The sequence below is a fragment of the Bacillus rossius genome, chromosome 18 (genome assembly GCF_032445375.1).
Source record: "Bacillus rossius redtenbacheri isolate Brsri chromosome 18, Brsri_v3, whole genome shotgun sequence".
In the NCBI taxonomy this organism is placed as follows: Eukaryota; Metazoa; Arthropoda; class Insecta; order Phasmatodea; family Bacillidae; genus Bacillus; species Bacillus rossius.
This window is the reverse complement of record NC_086345.1, coordinates 28,589,658-28,615,911: the sequence shown is the minus strand read 5'-3', so window position 1 is coordinate 28,615,911 and position 26,254 is coordinate 28,589,658. Positions and strand designations below refer to the sequence as shown.

General features: G+C 35.6%; 1 protein-coding gene across 1 annotated transcript in view; it reads right to left on the bottom strand.

Moving 5' to 3' along the window:
• Positions 1-16,082, bottom strand: part of LOC134541394 (uncharacterized) — a 34,774-nt gene extending 18,692 nt beyond the window's left edge. Inside the window, exons 1-2 of the mRNA XM_063384817.1 lie at positions 16,012-16,082; positions 12,792-12,942 (exon numbers count right to left, since the gene is read on the bottom strand). Coding sequence (XP_063240887.1) covers positions 12,792-12,942; positions 16,012-16,082 — 222 coding nt within the window. The remainder of the gene's footprint in view (positions 1-12,791; positions 12,943-16,011) is intronic.
• Positions 16,083-26,254: the final 10,172 nt, after the last annotated feature.

The following is a 26,254-nucleotide window of genomic DNA, read 5'->3' as shown; positions in this document are numbered from 1 at the left end:
AAACACAATTTCTATCACTAATATAAACAAAAATGTTTTTTGATGTGGACAAGTATTTAATATCTCACATAAGAATAATATTTAAAAGTTATCTTTAAAAGATTTGTGCAATGGGAGTGCATGACTTGATGTAAGTTTTTGGACGTACGCCATTGCTAAGAACTTTTTCTGTTGAAGAAAAACTAATAAATAAAATAAAAAACCCAAAAAAGACAAAAAAACACACAAAATTAAGCAATTGTTTGCTTCATTTTGTGTGTTTTTTTGTCTTTTTTGGGTATTTTTATTTTTTATTTTATTTATTAGTTTTTCTTCAACAGAAAAAGTTCTTAGCAATGGCGTACGTCCAAAAACTTACATCAAGTCAATATTCAAAAGAGCATACATAATTTTCATTGCTTGCAGCCTTTTTTAATATTGCTTTTTTTTTCATACTGTGAATATTTTATTGCTTGTAGAGCGCGCATTGTTAAATTTGTATCCCATCATTCTTCATTACGTGCCTAAAGAATTATAACTTTAAAATGATTGAAGATACTTTGGCAATTTGCTTAAACACACTAAGTTTAAAGTCTATCTTAACACGCTGGAATACCTCAGAGATAATATAATTCCAAGGGAACTGATTTGTATGCTTCTGTGTATGGCCTTTATAGTCAAATTATTATTAATGGTTCTTTACAATTAAACCATTTAAGTTATGTCTAGGCAGTAATTTATGACACATATAATTATTTGATCGACTGACTAAATTTTAATAACATCTAGAAGAGACATCAGCCAATGGGAAGAGTAAGTCTTTTGTTGAAGTCACAATTCGATCTCTGGTTGCACTGAGACAGTTCTTTTTACTAAAATTATTATTTTCTTGCCATCCAACCAAGACATTTATATAATAAAATTATTCTGAAGGGTTATTTTAAAAATATAAATATTGTTAAACGTATGAGATAATTTCAACAAATCTATGTAGTATGTACCACTGCAGAAGAGAACATAGTACTTGCTAGATATCAACAATTATTAATAGTTAAGTCTGCTACCAGTGGCGTAGCGTGGGTGGGGCGGAGGGGGCGGCCCGCCCCGGGCGGCAGCCCGCGGGGGCGGGTCGCCGGTGAAGCGGGTTGAGATCTGATCTATGATTCATTCATTACATGTGTCAGACACACTATAATGTTCCATTTTTATCTATAATTTTGCGCACCAACTATTTTTTAATATTTATTTAAAAGAAAAACTGCGAAATCACTGACAGAGCTCTTTATAACGTTTGTTTGTTTACAGCGGCACTCCTCATTATGTTAATTACTCATACAAAATATTTTGTTTCACGCGTCGGCCCGTGTCGATGCCTCTCTTTCGCACTCATTGAATTTAGTACTACGCATTGTACTGTAAAGTTTGACCTTAACCCAGGGCAAACCAAACAACTTCCGCAAACCGGGACACAGTAAAACTCATATATTTCCCCGTACCGCGAGCGCAGGTAAACCCAAAAAAAATATTAAAACCCAAACTAATAGCAGGCTTAAAAAATACTAATAAGGTTGCGAACAGTGAGAGGAGGCAGCAAGTTAAAAAGACACTAAATTTATATGACATTTAATATATATATCATAAAATCGTTTCATCACAAATCGGTGCATCGATCATAAAATACATAACCTATTACTACTTATAAAAAATAGCTATATAATAATACTAAAAAAATACTTTAACAATTCCCCCGAAAAATTATAATTTGATCATATACTTCGGAGCTCCGAAAATTAAATATAATTACCAAAAAGGCATTAAAAATATATAAGAACATAACTCCGCTAGACTATCAAACTTGACTATATTGTCGATTGAACAAGAATTGGCTGCTAATATTGATTTTGACAAAAGTTATTTCTGACTTCGCTGCTCATAAGGCCCGTAGAATCCGCTTGTAAAACCGCTCATCCTATTTTAACTTCAATAAAAGGTACCTCATTGTATGTGAAATTTAATTTTAACTAAGCACCTATAGAATGGGGGCGGCAAAATGGGTTTCCCGCCCCAGGCGCCGAGATGGCACGCTACGCCACTGTCTGCTACCAGACATTTACGATAGAATATAAACGATTATTACTACAACCCTATTATCTGCATCTTACTTGTTGCCGCCCTTCATGTTCAAGATCTATTGATTAAAATGAATACAACCACATAACTAATGTTTTAAATCCCCCATAAAAATGCAGCATGTTCAACTATTTTCTATGGGCTTTCTAATGGCTACATAATTGCAGTCGTAAATTTAATTGCTGAATTTACTTGTAGAATGAAAAATACTCTACATTTTATGGCAATTAAATGAGCCGCCATTTTAAACACATAAAACTCATCCGCACCATCACAGAAATAACAAAAGACCATATGGGAAAAATAAAAAATACATGGATACAAATTATGTTTTCTAATTAACTCACCAAAAGATTTAAATTTTCTGCGGTCTGTGGTGTACTTTACTTTTAGAAACATTCTCATTTAATATAATGTAGTTATATTTAGTGTTAAAAAAGAGAATATTTGCATTTATATTTATATTGAATAATTCAAGAAATGTATATTTAAAATTAATAAGGAGAGAGTTTATTTGCAACTAACCAAAATCAATTCAGTAAAAAACGATACAACAGCAATTACATAGCCACAAATGAGAACATAGAAAAAGCTTTGGATCTGCTGTATTTTTAAGGGAGAAATGACAATGTCTGATTTACGATTGTCTGACTTATACTCATCAATTACATTGGCCAATATCTTAAAGATAATGCCCGCCTCAATTCCAGACTGCATGATGTAATTCAGGTGATCAATAAATGGATAGTTTTCCCTGAACTGGCTGCCTATGTACAGATATTTAATGCTCTGTTCAACTATGTGTAATAAAGGTCGATTTTCTACAAAATAAATTTTTTTGTTTACTTCAAAATTCGCTCCTGTCAAGAAATACAATATACTCAAGTTCCTGTGATTTATTGTAATGTTTATCATTTCTTCTAGCGTGTCTGTTACTCCCATGCGGTTAATCACTATATCTGTAACTTTATCATTAAAGTCCATCTCATCGAAAAGAACTGATAAATCTAATTTTATATTTGTGCCAAATTGAGAAGGTAGACCTACCTGAATATCAGAAAATTCTATCTCTTCAATTCTGTTGATATCTGCATAATATTGTGGTACCATGATATAGCTAGTGAGAGACCCAGAGTACGCATTGTTAATCACGATGTTGAATATTATAACAGAATATGCATACATTCTGAACCACCAAGGTGTGTCTTGATGGATTAAAATCCCCACAAATAAAAGTCTGAATGTTTCCAAACAGTCGATAGATTTTCTTATATGTTTTGCGAGAAAGTGTTTCCATATGTACTTCCCCACGACAACCATCATGACACAGGAAAGAAGATACGCCATCCATAACCAGTAAGTAAAAGGCAGGATCAAATTCATCCAAGATGGAATTTTCTGGGCTGCCGGAGTCATCAAAACTAACTTCTCGATCATAAATGGGTAAAACGATATCTTTAAATTATTTGAATGGAGGAAACTAAATGGATATATAACATCTAATCTGCCGCAAAATCCGTCAGGCAGCACCCATCTGGGATTGTCGCATACATGCTTGAGGTCAGTGGTTCCAGTGAAATTATTCCTTTTGTGAAGATAATGCAAAACCTTTCCAACACCTCCTCCAATTGTTCTAAATCCCTTTTCTGAGATGATATCTTTGGTAAAAGGGGGATAATTAAACACAGGAAATTTAACCGGATATTCCATTGCATTGAAGAAATATTTAACGCTGAAATCGATTGTATTTGTTACCTCGAAAATTTCTCCCATGTTTGTAAACGGGTTGAATCGATAAGCAACAGCACGATTTCCCAAACTGGCCCTTCTCTTCTTGTTATTAATTAATATGGAGTTGAAAATCTCGTACTTTTTCCACGCTGTCTTCGCCAGTGAGAATGTAATATCAGGGCGAGTCTCTGGCGGGCTACTGTCCACGAATATGACCGGTGAAAAGGAAGTCCATAGAGGTAGCTGCAAGGCATGTGACAAGAAGTTCATAAAGTTCTCCACCTCACCTCTTTGAGAGAAAATCACAAATGCAGTAGTCTCTCGTGGCATGGCCTCATTCAAAGTATTGTTCCCTTGGAAAATGTACACAGCGTGTGATGCCATTGAGTGCAGCGAAGCAGTTGCTCTGTCCTTGGTGTGATGCCCATCATCGTCGGTGTATATAACAATGTTTCTGGCTGAGTCCGCCAAGCTCCTGAAGATCATGGACACAGCCTCCCTCAGGAACTGGTGGTCCATGTTGTCTCCTGCTTGTGGGGCCAGGATCTGTCCTTCGCTAGAAGGACGAACAAGCAGGACTACCAATGTGAGAAGTGAGGTCTTCATCACAGCTGCCACCTGCAGAAATATAAAAGTAAAGTTCACATAGAGAAATGTTCACAAGATAAACAAATAGCAGCCCAAACATTCGTATACCAACAATAATGTATTTTTTCCGTTTTTGATAATTCCATTTCTGCAGGAATATATTTCTGGTTTCTTCAACTAATCTTATGGTTTTTGTCTCTATAAAAATGAACCTGAAGAAATAATGTTAATACATGTGTTAATTTTACTACATATCACCTAATGCATAAAGATAATTAATTATTTTGTGTTTATTGGAGTTTCTAATGCCCTACCACAAGTTCGAAAATCTGTATTTTTCCCAGAGGCTAATGGGATGAAGATTATTATTCCTGTTTCACAGTTACAAGTATTAAAGTGCAAACGGGTCTTTAAACTATGTTTAAGTTTATGTTTGAAGAATTTGGTTATATTCACAATGGATTAACTTATAAATACGCCAGAGAACACCTCTTTCCTCAATGATGCCAAAAAGTAGACAGAATCCCCACTTCCTAAACGAAGACTAATTTAATCCTGCCAGTGTGATGCCATGACAGCCAAATCTTTGTATCATCTGCAAGTGTGGTACTAACATAAACCTTCATTTGTTACTTTCTAAAGTGCACTAGTGCCAATCATTCGATCCTCAGCTATATAACCACCTGCTATCTGGTCATCAACAGCTTGAATGTTCTTGCAGCGATGTCTCCCCTGTTCGCACCAACATTACCCACACCTAACCCCGAGATCAGAGAATTGGTTAGTCTTCACACGGGACTCGAACCCTCTACTCCAACATCCACCGGGGAACAGGCGTGGGTGCGCGTTATATTTTAATAATTTTCGTAATTTATTTTTTAACAATATTTCAGATTTTTTATATTTCATTATTATTTAATTACCGACGGTGACGTTTAATTCATAGACTTTGTACGCAATGACCTAAATCTTCAGCCTGGTCTTGTACTCTCTTATACATCCATTTATAATTTCTGTAAAAATGTGTAATATTGTACAAGCACACATTACTACTGTTCTCAATAATAATATATATTAGTATATGAGATAATGTATCCGTGTTTTTTCTGCATTTTCTCAAAAAAAAATTGAAGCAATTAGCTACCATTCATGTTACCCAAATGTCAGGACACAAATTCCTTAATACCTGTTTCCCAACCTTCTTAGGCAGTATTCTCTAAGGTGGCAGCACGAATAGATCCAAACCGCAGTACCTTACACAAGAAATAGCTTTGTGAAAATCCCTTGAGAGAACACGTCTGAGCTTACTGGATGTTGGCGTGCTCTGAGGGATTTATTAGTTTAGTTTAATCGTGAAATTAAACAGCGTCGATACCTCATTAATTCTTAACAGAAGTACTGGTGGTGTGAAGTGATCACGCATGACCACTTCTGCGTGTTATCGCCGGTTTCGATCAACACGTGGATATGCTTCTGTCCGGGAATCGAATCAGGACATCAGCAGTGAGGATCTGAGACTGAGGAACACGCTGCATTCTAGCGGTCACGACTCACTAATGGAAATGAAGACTTGGAAGATATCATAGGCATTTGCTTATTTAAAACGTCATCTTTTCTTTTATTCCGGGTTTTGGATTAGTTATTTAAAATCTTCCCTACATACTAGAATGCTAAGCAATTAGTCTATTATTAAAATAATAAATAAAAAATAATCAATAATACTGGTATAAATTTCTTAGGGTAATGTGTGGAAGACGAATATGAAATAACTAAAGTTATGTTGACATTTTATTAGTGGACGCTGAGGTGGATGGGTAGGATAAAAATCTTATTTCGGGTTTTAGTGGAAATAACTAAATAACCCCATCCTAGCATTTCAATTCCGCCATCCGAAATGCACTGCATGTAATCCGATGAAGTCATGTTCATTATGCGCCACATGTAAACAAAATAAATCCCAGAATGAAAATGATTTTGTTTTCACAAAACCCCCCAATAAAAGTGCATAGGTGTTCCAGATACTGATACAACTTGAGTGAGTGATCTTTTAATGCGTTAGAGATGTGGTATCTCTTCTCGTCATCAAGCACAAACACACTGCAAGTTGCCAGTTCTTGAAATGTCAACAAGCATTTTGTGGTAGGAAACCTGCTGTTTTCGTCGATGTTTACATTGTGTTGTCCATAATACCTGTTTAAGTGCATTGTTGGGTTGAGCTGGTTGAAATAGCTTATTTAGGCTTGTTCTCTTTGTGTTTATGCTGTCACTTTTAATTCTTCATTGTCGTTGTTGAATTTCTTCCTTGTCGAGCAGTGCAGATCTGCAGCGTTGTTCGTCCGAGAAACTGAATGAAACACGTGGTCTCGCTAGGATGCGAGACTCCACTGTGACCGACATAGTCATCTGACAAGTCTCAGTTTCGCACCAGATCTCGCCCGTTTGCTTGGTTCGACTCAGGGTCGAGGACAATCGATACTCGCACTTTGATCCGCCAGGTGAATTGTCCGAGTTTCCCCTTCAAGAACGGTGCACTTCCCCAAAGCAGGTACGGTCGCATATATTAATGCAAGTCATTTTGTACTCTCCGAGCATACATCAGGGTGTTATCTGTCAGGGTAATGTGGTTCGTATCGTCGTACTATCTATCTAACACACCTCATAGCTTCGCAGTAGATCCCATTATGGTTTGACGGCTCGTTTTCTTTCCGCCCCTCAATTGGAAACATGCTACAGAAAGTCTCGGACTTCAAGGAAGGCACGGGTCACAGACGTACATGATGTGTGTACAGAGTGTGCAGTCAACAAACATCCCGCACCAATGCCTCGACTGTTATCCCACGGTGTTAGTAGCAGCTTTGAATACGTATACTGTATAGAAGTTGCCAGCCCAGGTTAAAATTTCTAATACGGTTTGGAGGTATTTGGTTAATTCACCGCCGCAATCGCCACCATCTCTAGGGCATCGACTTGTGGTGGTCCCTAGCGGACAAGTGTCGAACTCTTCAAACACCCCTTCCCTCTCCTGTTGAACGACCTTGAGCTGCAGTGAATGATAGGTGGGTGGTGTGGGGAATGACAGCGGGCGACACTGCTGCGCTCTAACGTGTAAATAACAACTAAGACGATACAGGGCGTTACGGCAGCGCACTGCAGCGGTGAAGTTCCCAAGCTGCTCATCATACACTTCTGAAAAACGTAGAGTAAATCCTATCCACTCGCGACTTCTATTCAGTATATATATTCAAAGGTATCAGTCAGGTGCTCTACCCCCCCCCCCCCCTCCCTGTTGATCCTTGCATGGTGCTCCGTTGCTTGCAAGCCGTGTGGTGACGTCACGGCCCTCAGCAGAGTCCAAGGCTCCGTGAGTCAGCCACGAGTCCCCTGGTCAGGGCTTTGTGACCTTGAAGGCAGCTGGCGACAACTGGGTGCGTGCGGCACGAGAATTACTTCTGCTCGGCGCAGTAATATACTTTCTTAGATTTCCATTGCAAGTAATTAATGTAATTAAACTATATAAATGATTTGGATGGTATGTTTTATATATTTGGCAAATTATAATTTCAAACAAGCTAAAATTAATTGAAATATAGTCTCAGAAAGCAATATTAATAATAACACATGTATACAATTTACTATTTAATATTGTAAAATAATTGATAAATAATTTATTTAGTAATGAAATAAACAATAATGCTTAATATTTAAAATATTTTATTAAATTTAATTATTTATTGAAAATAATATAATATTGTATAATACAAAATTATTATACATACATAAACATAACCACACTTATATAAATACACTTGAAAATAAACATGAAAAAGTTTATAAAAATTTTTAATCTCGCTAATATTGACAAATAAAAAAATTTTTTATTAATGAAACAGTGTTCAATATCAATCTATAAAGTAGGTGAATTATATTACATACATAATTTTTAATTATAAATAGTTTTTTTTCAGCCTGTCAATTTATGTTGCATTGAACGTGCGGGTCATAAAACTTCGTTCTCATCAATTTTCATTTATTCCCTAAAAAAAAAAAGTATAAACTAACTCTTGTAAATAAATACACTTGACAAAGATTATAAAACCATTTCTATCGTTAATATTGGAAATAGATAAATGTTTTTTGTAGTTGAAAAGTATTTATGTTACTCATATAGGTATAGAATTTTAAAGCATATGCATAACGTTAATCTGCGTGTAGCTTTTTTTTTTTATGTAAATAGCTTTTTTTTCATCCCTTAAATATCTCGTTGCATTGTTCGCGAGCAGCGTTAAATTTCACTCTGATATTCTAAACAATGTTCCTAATGAAGTATAATTTTCGATTATTGAAGTTACTTTGGTCATTTGTTAAAACACAGTTAGTTTAAAGTCTATCTTATACTGCAAAACATGCGAGAAAAATTACATTCTCAGTGCATTGTTTTCTATGTTTCTGTGTTTGACCTTTATGTTCATATCATTATTTTGTACAGGAAGTATTTAAGACACATCTAGAATAATTCATCGCCTGATTCTATTTTAATAACATATCGAAGAGACACCAACCAATGCAAAGAGTAAGTCTTTTGTTGAAGCCACAAATCTAACTGTAGTTCGCAGTAAGACTGTTTTTTACTTAAATGATTTTTTTGTCATATAACCAATACAGTTATATTATAAATGTTATCTGATGAGTTGTTTGAACATGTAATTATTGTTTAACGTATAAGATAATTTCCATAAAACTATGTGGTATGATCACAGCTAGATATCATTTATGAATTTTTAAGTCTACTACTATAAGTTTACAGTAGAAATAAACAATTATTATCACAGCCCAATAATCTGCAGCTTCAACAATATGAGCTTGTTGCTTGCACTAATTGAAATACATATTTGGTTCTTACATTAGCACCAAACGGTTGCCATAACAATATTCATATTTATACAACTTTAATAATAGGTTTTATATTAGAGCACAATGTTTGTACTACAGAAGGTTAGTTTATCTTACAGAAATAGTGTCAGCAATATCAAGTTTGTTCGTGCAACAATTGGAAGTTCTGTTGATAGCAAGCACTAAATGTTGATTGCCACTACACATAACAATGATTATAAAACTCTTCTTAAAATTTTTTATTTTGCTGTTTCCTCTAAATGTATTATATATTTATGTACAGCAAATGGTGTTTATTTAAGTTTTGTTTATCACTCAAGACCGAGCTTACACTATACCAGTTAGTTCAAACAAAAAATTAATAAATCTGATTTGTCATTGACTTTCAGAAACTGAATAAAAAATAAAGTCAAAAACTGTCCCTTTACTAGGAAGGGAAAATATTTTATTACCTATGCTACTTAAACAAGTTTACAGGATCAACTTTGTTTATGAAATAATTTAAAAATGAAACATTTTTAATGATGATCATTTTCGGGAACATGTCCAAATAGTTGTTGGAACTCATATCTTTAATGTATTATCTTTGAAGATGAGATAGTTAAATTGCCGCCATGAATACATATGTCATTTTTAACAATGTAAAAAAAACTTTTATTTTCTAGGTTCAGCTGTATAACAGTATTTGTGTGTAGAGACATTGCACTCTTCACTATAGCAGGCGAATACAGAGTTAAGAATCAGCAGAATTATGGAGGGAGAGAGGCAACCATATATAGACGCCACAGTTTTCTTCAGTTAGCCACTTACAAGAGGCCTGTCTGAAGAAGGCCTCAGGTACGTATGTATACAGCCCTACTATAGCCCATCTTCAATTGATTGTCGATTTCTTAAGAGGAATTGCTGCAATGCAGAACTGAAAAATGGCACAAACAACCACTGGGAACCAGATCAAGATAGTAGATCAGACAATTGGAGATCAGAAAGCAATGTTTTGAAATATAATACTGCTGGGATAAATTACTTAATGTTATAAACACAATACTAAATAAAAAAATAACTTATCATTCTACCCTCTAAAAAATAAATGGCTGACAATTACACTATACTTTATAAAACAACATTACAATATTATCATAGAGACAATAATTACTTTAAGAGAGGGTAAATTTTTCTGCAGAATATTACAACTGTCATAAAATTCAGATTATTCAGTTGTAAGAGTAATAAAGTTTTGTCTCTGCTTTATTGATAGCTCTTTACGGAACGGTTATTTGTTCTTCAGCTGCATATTTATTTTTGTGCAAGTGACATCAAATTTTCTTACGAATAAGGATATAATTAACTGTGGAGTTTGCTACTAAGGCGGGCTTCATTTTCCAAAATATTGAGCGATAATATTGATTAATATGAATCATACAACCACATAACAGATGTTATTTTATCCCCTATAAAAATGCAGCATGTACAACTATTTTCTATGGGCTCTCTAATGGCTACATAATTACAGCCATAAAATTATTTGCTGAATTTACTTGTAGAATGAAACATACTCTACATTAATGACATTTAAATGAGCCGCTAATTTAAACACATAAAAATCAACCACACGATCACAGAAATAACAAAAGACCATTTGAGAATAATAAAAAGTTCAAGGATACAAACAATGTTTTCTAATCATCTCACCAATAGATTACATGTTTTGAGGTCTGTGGTGATAATTACTTTTAGAAACATTCTCATTTAATATAATGTAGTTAAATTTAGTGTTAAAAAAGAGAATATTTGCATTTATATTTATATTGAATTAAAGAAATGGGTATTTTTAATTAATAATAAGAGAGTTTATTAGCAATTTAAAAAAATCAATTCAGTAAAAAATGATACAACAGCAATTGCATAGCCACTAATGAGCACATAGAAAAAGCTTTTGATCTGCTGTATTTTTAAAGGAGAAATAAAAATGTCTGATTTACGATTTTCTGACTTATACTCATCAATAACATTGGCTAATATCTTAAAGATAATGCCCGCCTCAATTCCAGACTGCATGACGTAATTCGTTTGTTCAATAAATGGTTGATTTTCTCTGCACTGGCACACCATGTACATATATTTAATTCCTTGATCAACTTTGTGTAATAAAGGTCGATTATATAAAGAATATTTTTTTTGTTTACTTCAAAATTCGCTCCTGTCAAGAAATACAATATACTCAAGTTCCTGTGATTTATTGTAATATTTATCATTTCTTCGAGGGTGTCTGTTACTCCCATGCGGTTAATCACTATATCTGTAACTTTATCATTAAAGTCCATCTCATCGAAAAGAGCTGATAATTCAACTTGTATGTTTGAACCAAATTTAGAAGGTAGACCTACCTTCATGTCATAATATTCCATCTCTTCAATTCTGTTGATATCTGCATAGTACTGTGGCACCATGATATAGCTAGTGAGAGAACCCGAGTACGCATTGTTTATCACGATGTTGAATATTATAACAGAATATGCATACATTCTGAACCACCAAGGTGTGTCTTGATGGATTAAAATCCCCACAAATAAAAGTCTGAATGTTTCCAAGCATTCGATGGATTTTCTTATATGTTTTGCGAGAAAGTGTTTCCATATGTACTTCCCCACTACAACCATCATGACACAGGAAAGAAGATACGCCATCCATAACCAGTAAGTAAAAGGCAGGATCAAATTCATCCAAGATGGAATTTGCTGGGCTGCTGGAACCATCAAAACTAACTTCTCGATCATATATGGGTTAGTGGATATCTTTAAATTATTTGAATGGAGGAAACTAAATGGATATGTAGCATCTAATCTGCCGCAAAATCCATCAGGCAGCACCCATCTGGGATTGTCGCATGCATAGTTGAGGTCAGTCGTTGCAGTGAAATTATTCCTTTTGAGAATATAATGCAAAACCTTTCCGACACCTCCTCCAATTGTTCTGAATCCCTTTTCTGAGATGATGTCTTTCGTAAAAGGGGGATAATTAAACACAGGAAATGTGATCGGGTATTCCATTGCATTGAAGAAATATTTCACGCTGAAATCGATTGCATGTGTTACCTCGAAAATTTCTCCCTTTTTTGTAAACGGGTTGAATCGATAAGCAACAGCATGATTTCCCAAGCAGCCCCTTCTCTTCTTGTTCTTAATTATTATTGAGTTGAAAATCTCGTACTTTTTCCACGCTGTCTTCGCCAGTGAGAATGTAATATCAGGGCGAGTCTCTGGCGGGCTACTGTCCACGAATATGACCGGTGAAAAGGGAGTCCATAGAGGTAGCTGCAAGGCATGTGACAAGAAGTCCATAAAGTTCTCCACCTCACCTCTTTCAGAGATAATCACAAATGCTGTACTCTCTCTTGGCATGCTCTTATTCATAGCATTGTTCTCTTGGAAAATGTACACAGCGTGTGATGCCATTGAGTGCAGATAAGCAGTTACTTTGTCCTTGGTGTGATGCCCATCATCGTCGGTGTATATAACAATGTTTCTGGCTGAGTCCGCCAAGCTCCTGAAGATCACGGACACAGCCTTCCTCAGGAACTGGTGGTCCATGTTGTCTCCTGCTTGTGGGGCCAGGATCTGTCCTTCGCTAGAAGGACGAACAAGCAGTGCTACCAATGTAAGAAGTGAGGTCATCATCATAGCTGCCACCTGTAGGAAAGAAAAAGTCATTTTAACAGAGATAAATGAGAACAGGATGGACACTAAGTATTTCCCAAACATTAGCATACCAACAGTGACGTATTCTGTATTTATGAAATTTTTATGTCCTCCAGGAAAATCTTTCTGGTATATTCAAGTCTTCTTTTGTTTTAATCTCTATTAATCTAAACTTAAATATTAATGTTAATGCATTTTTAAATTTTACCACATATTCATTTAATTTATAAAGAAAAATTAATTAATGTGTGTTTATTGGAGTTACTTATGGTCAACCCCAGGTGCGAAAATTTGTAAGTTTCCTAGAGGCTTGTGGAATGAAGATTATCATTCCTGTTTCACATTCAAATGGTTTAAAGAGCAAGCGGACTTTAATGTTAATGGTTCTACATGTTTATACGTACTAGTAAATTAATTATTATTTTTATCTGTGTATATGGTAGGAAGAATAATAAAATTAAAACCACATAGCTGACGTTAAATATGAGCATCAGATTCTCTCCCTATTCCAGCATAGGGCCTTGTTTTCCTTAATTCTTGCGCCTTTCATACTTTTTTGTGGGTAGATTGGAGGTCGGTTGGAAGATCCAACCGGGATTTGAACCCAGCAGCCTTCAAATACAAGGGTCTCATAAATAATAACACCACAATGTAAATACCTGGAGTATTCTTGTTTTTCAATAATGCATTGTAAAACTATAATTTTTTTTGTTCATGAAACACTGTTCAATAGTCTCAAGATGACAATGTAGAACTGTCACAACGGACTGGAAGAAGCCGTACTGCCATCAGCCGCGGCACAATGTGGTCCGCAGGTGAACAGTGTGACGTAGTGAAGGTCACGCAGGGTGGATACCTCCCCAGCCTTCACGTCACAGCCGCGATGCTTTGGGCTTAGTGGTCCGGCCAAAATAGACATTTCTAATAACAATTCCAACAGAGCTGAATTTTGGTAGAGACCTTGGTTACCTACACCAGTAAAAAAAATGTGGTTTTGGCATTTTGAATAAGCAAATAATCTTTTTGAAAAATTATTTTCTGTTCGCTGTTGATCCTTTCCTGGTTTTAAAAAATAAATAATTTTATCAATTGGAGTCCGTGCAGTAAGTAGTATTAACAAATAACGTATTTACGTGGAATTTGTGTGCTTATCATGTAGAATCCAACTCCTTCTACTTTTAGAATGGCGATATCTTAGGAATGGTGATTCTTAGGAAAAAAACGAATAAAGTGTTACGTTACATCGATATTTCAGAATCCATAGCGATTGTGGTTTTTTTTTTGTCAGATGCTGCTTGAAAAAAAAAGACAGACAATTATTATTAAAAAATGTATATTTTTTAAATACTTTTTTTTAAAGACTATACAAACTGGTTCTGGAACTGTTTGGTCATGTGATAATGTGTGATATGTGTAATTCAAAACTATTATAAGATTATTGAAATATAAAAACCTGATATCTAAGTGTTTGTGTCATGGAAACACAAAATAATTTCACGGATTAAAATAAAAAAGATTGGTTCGTACAAGAATACTAATTATGTACAACAATTATTTTCGTCCATGTTATTACACAGCAACACTTAAACCTTAATTTAGTTTTCTTAAGTGTAATGAATCAGTGACAAGTGCCTTGTACTGTCTTGTCGCCTTCTCGCCTAACAGTTTCTGCAAACATATAGATGCACACTTTCTTACTGTTCCCATGAAATATTAAAAATAAACACACACACACATACATATATATATTGTCATAAACTTATATATATAAGTTTATGACAATTTGTATCCGTGTATATATATATATATTTTTTCTTTTCTCATACTAATTGGATGAAGGAAAATGTCTATCATTCATGTTATCCGAATGTCAGCACACACATTTCATTAATACCTGTTTCTAAGCCTTCTTAGGCAGTGTTCTCTAATGCGGCAGCACGGTACGATGTAAACTGCAATACCTTAGACAAGAAAGAGCTTCGTGAAAATCCTTTGAACGAACCCGTCCAAACTTACTGGATGTTGGCGTGCTCTGGGGGTTTCGTTGGGTTAGTTTATTCGTGGATATATTCATTGTCGATACCTCATTAATAATCAACAGAACTACCGGTGGGCTGAACGCATGCGAGATATCGCCGGTCCGATCACAGCGAGGACGAGCCACACAAGCACGACCCCGGTCAATGTATTCTCCTGTCCGGGAGTCGACTCAGACATCAGCAGCGAGGATCTGGTTCCGAGGAACACACTGCCATCTAGCGGTCGGTCACGATTCACTAGTGGAAAATTCAGTTTCGGAAGTCATCACATCTTATTTTAGTCCGGAATTTAAATTAGCTATTTTAAAATCTGCCCTACAACCTGGAATGACAAATAATTAATCAAATATTTAAAGAAATAATAAAATAAAATTAAAAATAATAATGTTGGGAATGAGATGAATCAGGGGAGTAAGGTGGAAAGAAACGGCTTGATAGAAGCTGATAACAATAATTTAAAATTTATATCAAACATTACTAAATGCAACAATTGAAACCACCAGCTCTGGTACCACTTGATTCATTCCTGAAAACATGTTGGGAGTTTGGGGTCATTAAGTTTCAAACGCATAAATAACAAGTGCTGTTTCGTCTATATCTGTGCCTCTATTTATTTTCCTTTTAATGAGTAAACCAAACATTATCTTAATAACGGTACCTGGGTTTGGTAAAGAAGTTCAAAAACATCATAGGACTAATATATGCAAACTAAAAAAATTTCTATACGTACCGGCTCTAATCAAAATATTATTAAGACGTTTTCTTCGTAAACAAATAAACAATAAACAATTAAAGAATTTTAATTCTAATCATTTAGCATGAATTAAGCCCTGTAGTTATATAATTTTTCGATATCTCAGGATCGTCGAAGTAGTAGCCTAACTGGCCAGCTGCAGGTATCGCGGATAATTTGGAGGTATGATGGTGGAAACTGGCTGGCCGAGTATGATGATCTATACCGCAGATGGGCTACCAGGGCGCCGTGGCGGTCCTTGGTCACCGAGGACGAGGAAGAGCTAGTGGTCGCCATGTCGGCTCCAGGCTCTTGCACCCTGTCTGCGAACAAGCCAAATCCACAAGAATTAGACCTGCTTCACAGACAAACATTAAACGAGCCAAAAAGTGCCCCCCACAAAAACAGCGATGGTCGGGGAAGAGAAAGGTTGTCGAAAACTCGCCAGAACAGGGTGTCGCTCCTAGCGCTCAGAACGGGGGCACGACGGGAGGTGAGCGAAGACAGCACCGAACAAGTGCGGTTGACGTGGAAGGACTCATAATTTATAACTATTGAAATTTAGCCAAAAAAAAAAAAACTATACATCGAACACACAGACTGACTAACTACTCTCTAACTTAGGGAAACATCCCTTGACGAGACGACTACATTCTTGCACGACGACAGAAGTGGAATCTTGACCGAGGGCTGGCCGAGAATCGAAGTAGCCAGTCTGACGTCGCGCCTAGAGGTACCTCGTAGAGTGAGGTGACGCTTAATTAAAGACAGGCGCTTGATTTAGAAAGAAATTTGGGGGGGGGGGGGGGGGGGACTTCAGCTTCAGGTCCGATCAGTTCCGAAGACTACCGAGGGTGTGGTAGAGAAATTCTGACTTCGATATCTCGTTGTTGGTGATAGTGGCCGATCGCAGCGTGATCTACCGAGGAGTGGCCGAACCGAGAAGAAGTCGATTCGTGCAACTCTCGCAGGAGGCTACTTCGAAAGATCGGGGCTTATGGAGGAGACTTGTGGAGCGCTCTGGTGGCTTGGGAGAGAATTACAGGGCACTGCTTGATTGTGGCGTGAGTCGCCAGGTGGCAGGCTGAGTTTGCCCGAGACTCACAGCAGGGACTACCTCCGCCGCTAGAGGTCAGCGGCGGTACTTTCGAAGATCTACAGTTTGCCTTGTCTTAACCGGGGTTAGTGGCCGGTCAGTGTACTGAGGACTAAAGGAGAATAGGGGACTTGGAAACTGCAACGACGGTGGGAAACCAGCTCCCGGGGATGTGACTGAGGGGTTTGGTAACACTATGGGTGCTCATGCCTTGGAGCGCTCGCGCCAGGCATGCTCCGAGAAGGGCAGGGTCCTGCGAGACTGCAGGAACAAGTAGTCCTGGTCACGGCGACAGGGAGAATCACAGGCGACGGGCATGCGCCAAAGCCGGGATAAGACGAGCCTGACCGCTGGCTCGTTAGATGGTTAGCAAAATTCAGATACATCGCTGGGAACAAATTGGGGAACTAGCCTGACAAAGATTAAGTGGGCGTGTGCAGTGAGTGAGAAGAGTTTAAGGTTTAGCTACAAAATTACTGCTAAAATAATATTATATAAAAATTCAAATTTACAATTATGCCAAAAATTGCTAATTGACGGCAAATTTTGAAGACGTATTTACTCTTCACAGACATTTGTAAGGGGAATCTGTAACTGGAGGGAGGATATGACATAGGAGAGGAAGTATGAAAGAGGAACCACGTCGCAAGACACAAAACACACACCTAAACCTTATCAGTCTGTGAACAAGGGAACATTTAACGTCACCTGACAGAACCATATGCAATGACTTAACTCCGATGGCAATACTTAAATTCATCTTTTTAAATAATGGTACACAGGGGAAGGTAGAAGTTAAAAGAGCAAAATTGTAAAACAAAAAGTTAGTTAACAAACAGGATTAAATTTTGTGTGTGGTTGCTGAGGGGGAAGGGTAGGAGAAATTTTTGATTTCCATTTTAGGTGGCAATGACCCCATGCTAGCATTGCAACTCTGTTATCCGAGATACACTGCTTGTAATCTCCTGAAGACAATGCCATGTTTATCATGTTCCACAAGCAAACAAATTCAATCCCAGAATGAAAATGATATTGTTTTCTCAAAACCCAAAATGTTTTGCATAGGCCTTCCAGATTCTGATTGAAGTTATGTGTGCGAACTTTAAATGCAATCAGTAATTCCCTTGACCTTAAGTTTCAGTTAATTAATAAACTGGTGAGGCAAAACATGACCAACAACGTCCAGAATTTTGTGGTTAAGGTTTTAAAGTAAAGTTTACTTACTGCTGTGGGGAAAATCCAGAACCTACGTCCCCAGTGGTCTGAGAAAGCATCGTATCATTTGCAGCAAGGTGAAAGACACAACTACGGAAAATTACAATACCATACTATATAATGATAATGGAAATAAAGTTATTAATTATTTCCTTTATAGTTCTCTTGTTCTCTTCAAAGTAACTTCCGACAAAAATAATTGGTTGTCTGTAAAGTCGGTTTACAGACAATAGTTTAACGTGACAATGTCATAACAAAACATTGATGAAATGATTGAATACTTTTATGAATAAAATTGAATCATTTTTATTGAATTATCACTATTTTGTATGAATACAAAGAAGAAGTGAAATTATATCTACTATTTAATTGATTAATTTACTTTTATTTGCACTTATTAATTCAAATATGTTTATTGCTTTAACGAAGAGATTATTTTAACTATAACTTTTATACATGTTTGATATTTAACTTCTCCCAATCTGTGTTATTCTGTTAAGGAATAGGACGATGATAGGAAAAGTAGGAAACGAATGGGAGTGTTTCAAGTTTAATGTGCCTCGAAAAAGTCAAATCGATGGTTGTTCCAATCGAGTGGAAGAGAGATAGATGCGGCGCAAGCGTGCAATGAGCGTAATGGGACACTTATTAACGAAACAATGTGCGTTACGGGACACTTTTTCGTGCATGCAGACGGCGTTCATCGATTTATTAGACGTTGTCACGTCAAAAAAGAAGAAGAAAACTGCAAACATGGATCGCTGATACGAACTTGTATGTGCTTACGGAGAGACACAATTAATGAGATGGAGCCGCGCATAGTTAAAGTCAGTCCCAGAGCCAGGAAAACGGTAGAGTTTAATAGTTTCTACTTTGGCCGACAGATAGTTGATATTCAGGGATATATTTATGAAGCATTTTAAACATTCAAAGATTAAACAATTTTTATTTTCTATGTTTAACTATATCACACTGGTAGTTTGTAAAGACATTTCACTCTTCTTTATAGCAGATAATTGAGAATTAAGACACAGCAGAATGACTTAAGGAGCCACAGTTTTCTTCAGTTAGCCACTTACAATAGGTCTGACTGAAGAATACCCCAGGCACGTATGTATAGAGCCCTACTATATCCCATCTTCAATTTACTGTCCATTGCTGAAGAGGATTGCTGCAATGCAGAATTGAAAAACAGCAAAAACAACCATGGGACCAAGATCAAGATTGTAGATCAGCTAATTGCAGAAGGGACAGCAATCTATTGAATATATATTATTGGCATAAATGACTTAATGTTGGTAACACAATAATAAATTCATATATATATATTAATAACATTCCATTCTGCTTTCTGTTAAATTACATCTGAAAAGTACACAATATTTCATACAACAACATTACAATATTGTTATAGAGACAACAACTATATGATGAGAGGGAACATTTTCTGCAGAACATTCAATTGTCATTAAATGAAGATTATACATTTTTAGGTGTACTAAAGTTTTGGTAATGCCATATTGACAACTTGTTACAGAACAGTTTATATGGCCTTCAGCTGCTCATTTCTCTCCCTGCTGAAAACTGTAATTTCCTTCCTTGTACTGGAATATAATTACTGGTGGAACGTAACTTAGTCGGGCATCATCTTTAAGATCTTGTGCGACGCTATTGATAAATATGATTCACACAACCACAAAACTGATGTTATATATTCTATAAAAATGAAGCACGTGCAAAGTTTTTCTATGTGCTTTGTAGTGCCTACATGATAGCTGTAAAAATTTAAAGGCTGAATTTTCTTGTAGAATGGAACAGACTCTAAATTTGAGGGGAATTTGAATTGAGCAGCAATTTTAAAAACATGATAATCGAACCACACCATCATATAAATAACAAACAAAAATGGTGGAAAAATAAATGTTCAAGTTTACAATCAATGCAGGCCAATGCGCTCACCAAAATATTACATTTTCTGCTTTCCGTGGTGTATCCATACTTATTGGAACATCCTCATTTATTACAATGTAGAAAAAAGTTTATTTAAAAAGGATGATATTAACAATTTTATTTGTAATATTTTTAATAAATTATTATTATAAATGAATAACAAGAGAGTTTATTAGCAGTTTATAAAAATTAATTCAGTAACAAATGTTACAACAGCAATTGTATATCCACTAATGAGCACATAGAAAAAGCTTTTGATATGTTGTATTTTTAACGGGGAAATAACAATGTCAGATTTACGATTATCTGACCTATACTCATCAATTACATTGGCCAATATCTTGAAGATAATGCCTGTCTCAATACCAGACTGAATTATGAAATTCATGTGTTCACGAAATGGATAGTATTCCCTGTACTGGCAGACTAAATACACATCATTATAGCTCTGTTGAACTATGTGTAATAAAGGTCTATTATCTGCAAAATACATTAATTTGTTTACTTCAAATTCTGCTCCTGTCAAGAAATACAATATACTCAAGTTCCTGTGATTTATTGTAATATTTATCATTTCTTCTAATGTGCCTGTTACTCCCATGCGGTTAATCACTATATCAGTAATTTTATCATTAAAGTCTATCTCATAAAAAAGAACTGATGCGTCTACTTGTATGTTTGTACCGAATTGAGAAGGTAGACCTACCTTCATGTCATAATTTTCTATCTCTTCAATTCTGTTGATATCTGCATAGTATTGTGGCACCATGATATAGCTAGTAAGAGAACCTGAGTATGTATTGTTTATCACGATGTTGAATATTATAACAGAATATGCATACATTCTGAACCACACAGGTGTATCTTGATGGATTAAAGTCCCGACAAATAAAAGTCGAAATGTTTCCAAGCATTCGATGGATTTTCTTATATGTTTTGCGAGGAAGTGTTTCCATATGTACTTCCCTACGACAACTATCGTGACACAGGAAAGAAGATACGCCATCCATAACCAGTTAGTAAAAGGCAGAATCAAATTCATCCAAGATGGAATTTGCTGGGCTGCCGGAACCATCAAAACTATCTTCTGCATCATGATTGGGTAAGAAGAAATCTTCATAATTCTTGAATGAAGGAAACTAAATGGATATATAACATCTAATCTGCCGCATAACCCATCAGGCAGCACCCATCTGGGATTGTCGCATACATAGTTGAGGTCAGTGGTTGCAGTGAAATTATTCCTTTTGAGAATATAATGCAAAACCTTTCCGACACCTCCTCCAATTGTTCTGAATCCCTTTTCTGAGATAATGTCTTTCGTAAAAGGTGGATAATTAAACACAGGAAATGTGGTCGGGTACCCCAATCCATTGAGACTAAATTTTACGCTGAAATCGATTGAACTTGTTACCTCGAAAATTTCTCCCTTAATTGTAAACGGGTTGAATCTATAAGCAACAGCATGATTTCCCAAACTGCCCCTTTTTTTCTTGCTCTTTATTATTATGGAGTTGAAAATCTCGTTCTTTTTCCACGCTGTCTTCGCCAGTGAGAATGTAATATCAGGGTGGGTCTCCGGCGAACTACTGTCCACGAATATGACCGGTGAAAAGGGAGTCCATAGAGGTAGCTTCAAGGCATGCGATAAGAAGTTCATAAAGTTATCCACCTCACCTCTTTCAGAGATAATCACAAATGCTGTACTCTCTCTTGGCATGCTCTTATTCATAGCATTGTTCTCTTGGAAAATGTACACAGCGTGTGATGCCATTGAGTGCAGATAAGCAGTTACTTTGTCCTTGGTGTGATGCCCATCATCGTCGGTGTATATAACAATGTTTCTGGCTGAGTCCGCCAAGCTCCTGAAGATCATGGACACAGCCTCCCTCAGGAACTGGTGGTCCATGTTGTCTCCTGCATGAGTGGCCAGGATCTGTCCTTCGCGTGAAGGACGAACAAGCACTGCTACCAATGTAAGAAGTGAGGTCATCATCATAGCTGCCATCTGCAGGAAAGAAAAAGTCATTTTATTAGAGATAAATGAGAACATGATGGACACTAAGTATTTCCCAATCATTAGCACACCAACAATGATGTAATATGTATTTTTGAAAGTTCTATGTCCTCCAGGAAAATCTTTCTGGTATATTCAACTCATCTTATGTTTTAATCTCTATTAATCTTAACTTAAATATTAATGTTAATGCATGTTAAAATGTTTACCATATATTCATTTAATTTATAAAGATTAATTAATTTATTTGTGTTTATAGGAGTTACATATGGTCAACCCCAGGTGCGAAAATTTGTAAGATTCCTAGATGTTTTGTGGAATGAAGATTATCATTCCTGTTTCACATTTAAATGGTTTCAAGAGCAAGCGGACTGTAATGTTAATTGTACAAGTAAATTAATTATTATTTTTATCTGTGTATATGGTAGGAAGGATAATAAAATTAAAACCACATATCTGACGTTAAGTATGAGCATCAGATTCTCTCCCTATTCCAGATTAGGGCCTTGTTTTCCTTAATTCCTGCGCCTTTCATACTTGTTTGTGGGTAGATTGGAGGTCGGTTGGAAGATCCAACCGGGATTCGAACCCAGCAGCCTTCAAATACAGGGGCTTCATAAATAATAACACCACAATGTAAATACCTGGAGTATTCTTGTTTTTCAATAATGCATTGTAAAACTATAATTTTTTTTTGTTCATGAAACACTGTTCAATAGTCTTAAGATGACAATGTAGAACAGTCACAACGGACTGGAAGAAGCCGTACTGCCATCAGCCGCGGCACAATGTGGTCCGCAGGTGTACAGTGTGACGCAGTTGAAGGTCACGCAGGGTGGATACCTCCCCAGCCTTCACGTCACAGCCGCGGTGCTCTGGGCTTAGTGGTCCGGCCAAAATAGACATTTCAAATAACAACAAGTCTGACAGAGCTGAATATTGGTAGAGAACTTGGGTACCTACACCAGTATAAAAATTATTGTTTTGGCATTTTGGATAAGCAGATAATCTTTTTGAAAAATTATTTTCTGTTCGCTGTTGAGCCTTTCCTGGTTTTAAAAAGTAAATGTTTTATCAATTGGAGTCCGTGCAGAAAGTAGTATTAACAAATCAACGTATTTATGTGGCATTTGTGAGCATATCATGTAGAATCTAACTCCTTCAACTTTTAGAATGGCGATATCTTAGGAATGGGGATTCTTAGGAAAAAACGAATAAAGTGTTACGTTACATCGATATTTCATAATCCATAGCGATTGTGGTTTTTTTTTGTCAGATGCTGCTTGAAAAAAAAATGACATACAAGTATTATTAAAAAATGTATATTTTAAATACTTTTTTTTAAAGACTATACAAACTGGTTCTGGAACTGTTTGGTCATGTGATAATGTGTGATATGTGTAATTCATAACTATTACAATATTATTGAAATATAAAAACCTTGTGTGTTTGTGTCATGGAAAAACACAATAATTTCATTGAGCAAAAAAAAAAAAAAAGATTGGTTCGTACAAGAATACTATTTACAACAATTATTTTCATCCATGTTATTACACAGCAATACTTAAACCTTAATTTGGTTTTCTTAAGTGTAATGAATCAGTGACAAGTACTTTGTAATGTCTTGTCGCCTTCTCGCCTAACAGTTACTGCAAACATATAGATGCACACATTCTTACTGTTCCCATGAAATATTAAAAATACATATATAATAATGTTAGTATATGAGAATATGAATCCGTGTATTTTTCTGGCCTCTCTCGAACTAATTGGATGAAGAAAATTGCTATCACTTTGGACCGGAAAAATTCGCGAGTTCAATTCCTGATATGCTAAAAATTCAAATAATTATAATGTTGTGCTTTTTCTGCTATTGGTTCACTGTTAATATGCTGGAATCTCGGCAAATTAGAGACCATAAATCAAAGAAGTATCCAATCAAAAGTTATCCACTTGAGACGCCTACAAAATTCAGCACCCAGTGAACAGGCGCCGTTTGCCCAAGTAGGGCGGAGGATCATGGAGTCTATCCTGGAGGTCGTTGAACTCGCGTATTTTTTCCAGTCTCTAGCTATCACTCATGTTATCTGAATATCTGAAAAAAAAAATTCCTTGATACCTGTTTGAAAAGCTTCCAAGGCGGTTTTCTCTAAAGCGGCAGCACGATACGTTTTTAAACTGCAGTAGGTAGGTACCTTACACAAGAAAGAGCTTCGTGAAAAATCCTCTGGGAGAAACCCGTCCGAACTTAACTGGATGTTGGCGTGCTCTGGGGGTTTCGTTGGGTTAGTTTATTAGCGGATGCGTTCAGGGTTGATACCTCATTAATAATCGACAGAAGTACCCGGTGGGGCGGAAGTGATAACGCGTGACCACCTCTGCGAGGTATCGCCGGTTTCGATCACAGCGAGGACGAGCCACACGAACACGACCCCGTACGATGTATTCTCCTGTCCGGGAGTGACTCAGACATCAGCAGCGAGGATCTGGGTCCGAGGAACACACTACCATCTAGCGGTCGGTCACGATTCACTAGTGGAAATTCAGTTTCGGGAGTCATCATAGGCTTTTTTTTTTTTTTTTTACTTGACTGCACCCACGTCTCTCCTCTTTTGGTCCCGGATTGAATATTTGGTATTTCAAAATGTGCCTTACACACTGGAATGATAAACGATCGAATACTTATTTAAAGATTAAATAAAATATACTGAATACTGGTGGTAATCAAAATGAATCAGGGGGGGAGTAAGGGAAAGCTGTAAATTAAATGAATAAAATGTGTTAAGGTTGATAGCCATTCTAGAATCCAAATCGATTGTAGGCTTTTGCTTTTAATCTGCTTGAAAAAAAAGCTGAAAATAAAAATTAATAATTTAATTTTTAAATAAATATTTTTAAATAACTTTTTACGACGCAATAATTTTATACACACGAAATTTTTTTATTTAAAATTCGATTTTTTTTAATATTAAGCAAATGAAAACTAGTTCTGATATATATGATAAAATAAAAATATTTGAAAAGATTATATATACATAAAGCGTATTTGTGCTATTTACCTATAATTTTAGCAGGAAGAAATTAAGTAACCACAAAAGATGCATTTAAAAAAATTCATAAGGGTGTAACTACAAAAAATAAAAATGCCAAAAAAACTTTCTTACATACACACATATATATCAAAACAAAAATACCAACGATTATTTAAAAAAACTTTAAATTTCAAAGAGAAAAGCATTTTTTAAATAAAACTAATATTTTTAAATGGGCATAAGAACAAAATTCTAAATATCATCAAAATATTCCCAGTGACATTTACTTAGATTTCCAAAAAGGGAAAAATTCTCAGTTTGTCATTTAGAACTAAACTTTTTGAGATATTAAAATTGATAGTTATTATAAGCATACTTAGTTGTAAGACGCCTCAGACGCCATTGAAAAATTATGCGTATTACAAACACTTTAATCTTTCCTATTAATCGATAATTTTAGCATTAAGAAATTAAGTGACCACAAAGAAAAAAATAAACTTTCAAAAGGGTAACAAAACTCCAAAAAATCTTTTGGGAATACCAACATTATATATATATATATATATATATATATATATATATATATATATATATATATAAAGTTTACACTTAACGAAAAACTGTGATTTTTTTTTCCTATTATGGAAAATCAAAGTATATGTAACTTGGTATCTAATGATCTATATTGAATTTTTTACTTATGCCCTTTTGAAAATCCTTTAAGTGTGCAATTTTATCAAAATAATTTAATTAAGGAATTCTGTAGTGAATCAAAACCATATTATATCAGTTATAACGGAAAGATCTAAGTTAATAATTTGACCAAATTGATTTTGGCTTTGAAAAAATATTTACACTTATACTATAGGTAATTTATGAAGTGTTTTTTATTAACTTATATGTCAAATACCAATGATGCCATACAAGAATTTAGTAAAGATTTTTTTTTTTTTCAAAAAGTATTTTCGAACGTTTAGGTTATCTATACGAGTTTGGACTTACGCCTGTGTTCGTGTATTCGTACTTGATAGATGTAGGATACGAAACTAGAAATAATTTTATGAAAAAGGTTTGAGTACTGCATAAAGATTTGTTTGTGTCTACATATACTTCTCTCTTCTGTCTTGAAGATTCATGTAAACAGAATAAAATCTATAAG